This window comes from Atta cephalotes (assembly GCF_000143395.1).
Source record: "Atta cephalotes unplaced genomic scaffold scaffold00019, whole genome shotgun sequence".
Classification (NCBI taxonomy): Eukaryota; Metazoa; Arthropoda; class Insecta; order Hymenoptera; family Formicidae; genus Atta; species Atta cephalotes.
This window is the reverse complement of record NW_012130083.1, coordinates 599,444-608,299: the sequence shown is the minus strand read 5'-3', so window position 1 is coordinate 608,299 and position 8,856 is coordinate 599,444. Positions and strand designations below refer to the sequence as shown.

Genomic DNA, 8,856 nt, shown 5'->3' with positions numbered 1-8,856 from the left:
CTCTCTCTCTCTCTCTCTCTCTCTCTCTCTCTCTCTCTCTCTCTCTCTCTCTCTCTCTCTCTCTCTCTCTCTCTCTCTAACAGACTACCATATCGATCAACCGGCACATATATACCTGGGTTTTTGTCGTTACTACGATTCCAGGGAGAACCGATGCTGTGACGCGCATCCAGAACGTTTATTCTCTTTGTCATGTTAAACACATCAGACGCATCTTGTTACTTACTTACGCGAGCGCCGTTATAGCTCTCCCTCTCCGAGAATATTTTTTCTGGTAATTCCCCTTGCGCGATCAAAATTATTCAAGCTTTTGGGAATTTTTTTTATCATTCCGATATGTAAATATCATAAGAGAAAAAATTTTCTAATCGTTCCTAATAATATCCTTAGAAAGGTAGAGTCCACTCAACGTGATTATTTTCATTGGTCAATATTATATCAACCTCCTCAAAATGGCAATATCCAATCAAAATGTAGCATACATTCAAAGAACATACATTCCACATTTACACACACATATTCACATCAGATTCACACATATACATCATACAGCCATTTTGTGTTGCGTGGCCAGATTCTATATTATAAGAACTCTACATTCTAACACTCAAAAGATATAATGTGTAAATACAAATATTCGGTAGGTAATGTAGAAAATATTAATAAATTTTTTATTTATTTATTCACTCAATTATTTTTAAAATTTAGCTTAGCTTTAAAAATGTTTTTCTGATTCATCGAATTTGATTTGCTCATCGAATCTGAGAGAGAGAAAGAGAGAGAGAGAAAGAGAGAGAGAGAGAAAAATCTGGCAACTGTTCCTAACTTGGACAGATGTCTGTGCTCTTTTGGAAGCTGTGTGGATCGAAATGAAACAGGGGCCACGTGTGGAGGAAATTCATTTCCTTTTACGGCTGTGAAAAATGCGCGCGCAGATGTGTCCGGATGTTTATTTCGATGACAACAATTCGAGTACTTAATGACGGGTGATCGACCTTCTTTCTCTTTCTGCTTTACTGATACACTTTTTACGAATTTAGATCATTACGCATCGTCGAAACTAAATGTCTCTCTTAACGTTAGTTTTCTTCCGTTAGCTCGGTGAACGTCCTTTGCTTTATTTAATCAGAAAATGAACTCTCTAAAACTTTCAGAATGGACCTCACTCTGAAGAGTGAAATCTTACTCTTACAGACTGAAAACTGAACCACTCTTTATCAAGACAGGCTCAATTTTCACTTTACAGTGAGATTCCATTTAAAAAAAAATTTAGAGAGAATATTAATTTTAATTTTATAAAAAAAGTAATAACTGAATGCAGAAAGTACTATGCATAATAATTCATAAATATTTAACGTTCTAGGTAAAAAAAAACGACTCTCTATTCACAACCTAAGAATTTATGTGTCAAGTATTAGATCGAATGCGGAATCTTCAGCAGTTCTTTGCAATCACGAATGAGAAACGAACGCGCGATTATATTTCAAGGTGGACCAAGAGATAAGCCGATTAAACGCAATAGAGTCACCATCTGCCAGTTTTCCCGTCGGAAAGGGTCCTAGATCGAAGGAAGGAGCGGAAAAGCCCTTCCCCCCTCGATCCCCGCATATACGACACGATCAGACTCATAAATTCCAGAAATCTAAAACCAGCCTTGCACCAATGAGAATATGCGGTACATAGAAAGCAGAAAAGATCCATGACGGATCGATGTATTGTATGTATGTACGCACGTACATACGAATGTATGTATGTACATACACCGAATTCTTGCTCGTAGGATCTCCCATGGTAACCATAGCTACTGTACAAACAAGATGGCCGACGGCTTCCGGTTTCGGCTGGTGCGACGCGGCAGCTGTGCGGATCTAGTTTCTAGGCTCGCTGATGGAGCCGAAGGAGAAGAGGAAGGGCAAATCGTTCGGATCGATTACGTGTGTCCGAAGATTACTCTTCTTGAGATGTCTAATCTCGATGCTGAAAATATCGAAGCGCAGACATATGCGTACATCGCTGGAAAGCGAACAAATCGAAAGATTTCATAGATTCTGAATGGTATACTGAATTGCGTTCAATAGAAAAGAGAGCTTTGCAACATTATGTTGTAAAATTTTTTAATATGATTAATTTATATATATTTAGATCCAGTGAGAAGCTAAGATCAAGCTCAAACATATCAAAAAATTTTACAACAGTTGCAAAGTTACTTTTTTCGTTGAACGCAACTGTTGATATCTCTCTTTTGCGCTGATCGCCTAAATGACTCGGATATGATTTTGCCGACTGCCATTTATGAGGCGAGATTAGCGCGTCTAATGGCGCCACATGGCATCCATTAATGCGAACAAAAGACTATCCTGGAAGATCGATGAACGAAGAATGCGCACCCCTTGCATCCTCGCGCAGCCCCAGCAGAAATAAATGCTCACAAGCTGCCGTTTGACATTCCCGATGCCGATTTCAATTCGCCGATCGCGTCCCGGCTAAGCGCCGGCTAATCCCAATTACAAACGGTTATTAATTTTAATCGGCGGATGAAAATCGGGTCAGCGCTCGCGCATAAGAGAGAAAGAGAATTATGGCGTTTCCCTTTCTCACCCTCATCCCGCGTTCATCGGTTGCCTCTGCCGCTTTGCAATCATTAATCGATCGCGCGTCCCTGGTTATGATTTATGTTTATACGCTGATCATCCATATTTGCATCAAGCTCGAGTGAATTTACAAGGCTGATACATCAGATTCACGTTTCAGGAAGAAACCGCGAGACAAAAAGTCCTGTTCTCCTCATCACAATTTTACTTTCCAAAATTCGCGATCGTAAAATCGCGCGAGATTTCCAAAGTAGCATCTCGTATGCACTTTCGACGTCGATTATTTGTGCTAGAGCTCCTATAAAAAATCTGATCACGAGATGATAAGCTTTTGTGATTGGCCCGTCATTTTTGTCAATTCAGATTCATAAGTTAGAATAAATAAAGGTCATTATACAAAAATTTTAGTAATCTCGTAAAGCAATAAACAAATTGACCAATCACAATCAGGTCTCATCCTTAACTGATTGATCGATATGCTTTACGACCTGACAGTTACGATTAAAATTTGTTTACACGTAATGAAGTGCCAGCAAAATGATAAATGACATAATGTAACATAGTGAATCATTACATCCGTTGCAAATGTTAAACAAAGATGAAATCACTACTGTGACACTGAGCGCGTTCAAGGCGGACGCGGCGGACAAACATTCAATCGCTCGGCGAGAAGTCCATTTACTTGCCTACTCTTAGTGAGCAGGTTAACAAGCAAGGCAGCTAACCTGCTCGCCGAGGGATCGAATATGATTGGTTGGATCCATAAGTAACAACCCATCATGTTCATTTGCTCAGTGAGCAGGTTACTTTGTCGACTTGAACACGCCCACTGTTTACTGCCGAAAAGCACCAATGGTCTTCAGTTAAAATGAGAGCATACATAAAAAAAGACAGTATACGTATCCTTCTTTCTCACTCTTATTTCGACAAAATGGTGGTGGCCAGACTGTGTCACAGCGTTTCTAATTCTAAGCGTGCGAATGGAGTACGAACATTTCCTTCGTACTCTCGCGCTTTGAAGAGAACTGTACGCGCCTTAAGAGCGATTATCCTTGATCGGCAGCGGTAGGTTAGCAGTAGGTACATACCGTACCAGCTAGATTCTATGACGTCATAATGAACCGGCAATCAGCAGCATTGTCGACATAATTCCCGTGGCGTTGTCTCGCTCGATTTAGAGTCAACCCAAGAGACACCGCGTTCCCGTTCTTCTCCTTCCAGCGATATGTCTCGTCTTCTCTGCGGCGGAAAGGCGGAAAGGACGAACGGAAGCGCGTGGACAGGAAGACATTTCGCAAGGCCGATACGTCGGGTTTATCTCTACGATACATATGTGAACTCGAAGGTTCACTGATGCAAATGTCGCGAGAACTTTGCGTCCGGAAGATATTCGAGCGAAAGCCCATGTATGATTTGTCCGCGTCACGGAACGCATGGAGACATTTTTACCCGGCGTCGCCTTCGCGCGCGGGGACTTTGAAGTTAAATCGATGGGAAGCAATACGGTCGAATTGAAACGAGCTACACGGAAAGGATGGTGAGGGCGGGGTGAGGTGGGGTTAGGAGGGATGACGATCGTCGACGCACACGAAATTGGTCGCGCAAAAATGGAAGAGCTTTCAAATCGGTGTTCTTAATTGACCAAATGATTTTCCGATTTGATCCGGTAATATGATTTTTCCCAAAGCATCTTAAGTTCTTAAGCATCTTCCTAGTTCTGAACGATCCAATCTGGCCAATAAAATTTATTTAAAAAAATGTCAAAAACAGTACAATTCTATAACTGAGATTTAACTGGAGATAATGAATGAAGATAATAATATAAAGATTCAAGAAAAATGGAATATTTCTGAATTGGATTTGAAATCTACAGGACCACACGCTACAGATAAATCAATATCGATAGTGAATCTGCGCCTCCCCTCTGAGAGAGCAATGGCGAAGGGTAGAAACCCAGAAAAAGGATGAAATGATGCGCCACTAATTCTGTTACGTTCGTCATCGGCGATAGAGCGGTGCACGTGCACCAAGGCGAAACGTATAATATTTTCAGGGCGCATGCGCGGGTTCCATGTACAGGGTGGTTCATCACGTATGTATATAGGACGGCGTGGCGTGGCTTGATGCGGTATGGCGTGGCGCGCCGCTGCCGCTGCCGCGGCAGCTGTCAGACAGCTGTACGGGGCTTTTTACCTGCGCTCGCGTTTACTGTAATCACGCATACGATTCCAACCGCTTTGAAACGAAATGTACCGGCAACGATATCTATACTCTCGAGGCAGATCGATGGTAGATCGCTGACTCTTCCGGTGTAATAAGTCAGCGCGAGAGGTGTACGATTCACTCCTCTGTACGATTACCGTCATGGAAGTCGTCGTCGCGCGTCCCGCTTTCATTATCATCATTTCGCAATTGCTTCTTGTTTACGCGATGGAGCTCGCTCTCATTAAAGCGATTTCTTTGTTATCCTTATTGTAATATTTAATTTCTTCGAAACGTTCCATATGTTTATGATTGTAAAAAACTCTCACATCTTTTATATTACAGTTTAATGTCTTAATAAACTTTCATCTTATTTTTAAGCTTGTGTTTGATGTATCTTCCTATTTGTATTTAATTTCGTATTATTATATTTAAATTTGATACTTATTTAATTTATTAATTATTTAATAAAGTTTTCTTTCACGTGAATATATCGAAAAAAAAATCTAATAATAGTTACTAATCTAATAATAGTTATTAATGTTGAGTGAAAAAATTTCAACCAAATGTTCGGTTAAAATAATCAAAAATAATCAAAAATAATCAAAAATAAGCTACTACTCTTTGTTCAGTGTATTGGTACTTAAATGAAAAGAGAGACGGAGAGACGGACAATTATTCGTTCACGCACATTATAAAAATTCTAGCCTGTCAAATCAATCGATGGTTGATAACAGATAAAAACCGAATATTTATTCTCGTTTTCATCGTTTATCGGAAATTCTTTATCAAATATATCTATATCGTACTATTTCGTGCATAACGGAAATATACGCCTTAGTGTACGAGGAATGGAGGCAGCAGTTTGCTGCGTTCGCGTTTAGCTATCGCGAACGCCTCGAAGACGTTACATCCGGCAAGCGGTCGGATCGATACGCGAGAGGATGGAGAGAGCCTCTCTCCCTGGCACCGACCCTGAAGCCCAAGACAGACCTTGGACTCCCCGTGAAAAGGAAATTCAAGGTACCCCTGAGAGGCACATAATCAGAATAACATCGAAAGTTTATTTTTATGATTAATGTATTCTCGAATATTACAAAAAATCTATTCTCCTTGTAATGCTATATTACATAGGAACGTTGACCGATAACAATTTTTCAGATATCGAATATTAAACTCGCCGATAAATTATATTTAATAAAATTAAATTTAGGCTTGTAATTCTCGTTTCTGATTTAGTAGCTAAATAGGAAGCCATTAAGTTCATTTCTCCAATCGATTCGTCACGAGATCGAAGGATCTGACGTGCGTGTGGAACGCGTGCATGTGTACGTAGCGTCACCCATACGCGTGCACTGGCATGACTCAGAGCACACACGCGCTCTCGCACGCACGCACGCACGCGCTCGATGCACAAAGCTGCAACTCAAAATCGATATAGCGAATCTAGCCAGATTATATCCTCCACAGGGCTTCGCACAATACTCGTAATCCGTCGTAAACCGTGACCGCAGTTGAGACCGCTCTAATATTTAAGCGCACGTTCGAAACCGATAGAGAAACGCGTGCGACGCGTGCAATGCGAGTGCAACGTTTGTCAAATTTATTCGATGTAAGACAATCAAGAGCGTTATATAAAATAGCTGAAAATTTCAAATTACAGAATGAGAATCAGAAAATTTCTAAAACGTAACCGAATGATTGAATAAAAAGCAAATTTAATTAACCTTGAATTTCTAAGCTTAGGCTTCTATTAACTCGTTATTATTAACAAAAGTGTCACTTCTTGCATTACTTTGTTAACATCGTGTTTTACTATATTTAGCTGCGATTAGAAGCATACAACGTTATCTTATATCGATGAAATGTTTAATCGCTCATTTTGCTCGACAGATCTTCTGATTTTTCTTATAATTTTGGATTAATAAGCAATAAAATTAAGTTCAACACAAAAATATGCTTATAAAATTGGAATGTTATCAAATTTTCCAGTTTTATTCCTTAGAGCTCTTTTTTTTCTCAACTATCCGCTCAACTGCTGTGCTCAGAAGAAAAAAAGTTCTGCAACTGTAAGATTTTTTTATGTGATTGATTTACATATTTAGATCTAGTGAAGAATTAATGGCAAGGTCAGTCCGTATTAAAAAAATTTTTTTTACAATAGTTGCTAAGCTACTTTCTCAGCTGAACGCAGTCAATCTTGATGCAAGCGGCCAGTCACAAGCATTTTGCATTTTTCAAGAATAATTGTACAGTGCAGCGGGAACCCTACCTTTGTCATTAAGTGCACGTAAAATGTACGTTCATACAATGACGATGACTGCTTTTTATACGGTTCTAGGAAGGTTGGTCAGAATTTCTACCAACTTTATTGTATCGAATTTTTTATATGTTGATAGGTGCGAATTATTGTATTATACGTGATACGTTAAGACCGATAGATAATAATGTATAATCTTATGATTAATTAATATCGAAATGAGTCCATATTCACGAATGAGTCCGCGTCGAATGTTGTTCAATGGTTGAAAAATATAGAAATGGTTTTATATTTTCGTCCTGTGTCCTCTGGCAAATAGTCTTAACGGGGATGCCAGTAGCGGCGTCAAAGAGAGGTGGAGAGGGGTATCATCGTGAGAGGAGAGAGAGAGAGAGAGAGAAGGAAGAAAGACATCACCTGCGCGCGTGCGTGCGAAAGAGAGAAAGAGAAGACGAAGGCAAAGAGGGGATGGAATTATCATGGAAGAGAGATGCGGAGGGTGAGACACTGGGGAAGCTGGGGGTAGAAGGGTGCAAGGAATCTCCATCGTGGCAAACGGGTCGATCGAGTGCGTGTGCAAACATTTTCCGCATGCGTTTTCTTCGCATACGCGTAGAAAATTCGGCCAGTAAAGAGGAAGAGAGAAAAATGATGGGGGTGGTATGTATGGATGAGACAGAGAATTTTTTATAAACCACAAAAATTTAACAAAAAGAAATCACCATTTTCTCCCCTTGCTTCTATTCGTTCTGTTTCTCGCCCCTTCTTTCGCACATGTGCGTGAAAAATTGTCGAAATTGCGAAAACAAGACCCGGAAAAAACGGATGAATAAATTTCACGTCATGCTCTGATTGAACTCATACGAATTATCGTGCAAGTATATATTTGTTTGTCCAACATGAGATAACTTTCGAATCAATACTTACGACGACAATGATTCAAAATTTTCGTCGACACGCAGGAAATATTTACTCATTGATCCAAAATTAAAAAACATAAGAAACATTGTAAGTAGAAGCTTGTAAAAAAAAGAAAAAAAATAATCTGTCGTATCTTTCCCCGGGTTGAACGTATAACGCATAGAGAATTGGAGAGCGGCGAGGCGAGGCGAGGCGAGGCGAGGTGAGGTGAGGTGAGGTGAGGTGAGGTGAGGCGAGGCGAGGCGAGGCGAGGCGAGGCGAGGCGAGGCGAGGCGAGGCGAGGCGAGGCGAGGCGAGGCGAGGCGAAGCGAGGCGCGCGCACGTTCGCGCTCGCGCTCGCGCGGCCGTCGCACGTGCGTGGCTGCGTGTGTGCGGGGAAGCTGTGAGTCATCCTGTAGGAGAGGGAGAAAGAGAACGAGTCCTGTTTCCCGCGGCAGGAAACAACGAGTGGGGGTGGGGATCGATATATCGACTCGAGAAACACACTCCTGCCGTTAGCGGGAATTGCGTAGCTTCAAGGTCCTCTCTCACACCCCCTTTGCGCTCCTTTCTACGTTTTCCTTCCTTCCTCCTCCTTCACCTCCTCCTTCTCCTCCCCCCCCGAATCTCGCGACGAAGTCGATTTTCTCGGGCTGATTCGGAAGCGGTACGCCTTTTTCGTTCATTTAAATTCGCGAGCGAAAAACGTTTGCTTTTTATACCTCGTTGATAACTCCGCCTCGCTTTCGTCCTTCTGTTCCAAGAGCGTTATCGTCAAGTCGACGAACTCAATCGTGCCATGAATACCCGCATCGAAGATAACGCGAATAATTTACCAAACTGGGAAGAATTTTTCTAAGGAAATAAAACGATGTGTGTGTGTGTGTGTGTGTGTGTGTGTGT

General features: G+C 41.2%; 1 protein-coding gene across 1 annotated transcript in view; it reads right to left on the bottom strand.

Annotated features, from left to right (window-relative positions):
* The window catches only part of LOC105618945 (methylcytosine dioxygenase TET2), a 46,340-nt gene that overhangs the window by 32,459 nt on the left and 5,025 nt on the right, over positions 1–8,856 (bottom strand). The window contains exons 2-3 of the mRNA XM_012200475.1: positions 2,405–2,424; positions 1,578–1,594 (exon numbers count right to left, since the gene is read on the bottom strand). Of these exons, the coding sequence (XP_012055865.1) occupies positions 1,578–1,594; positions 2,405–2,424 (37 nt within the window). The remainder of the gene's footprint in view (positions 1–1,577; positions 1,595–2,404; positions 2,425–8,856) is intronic.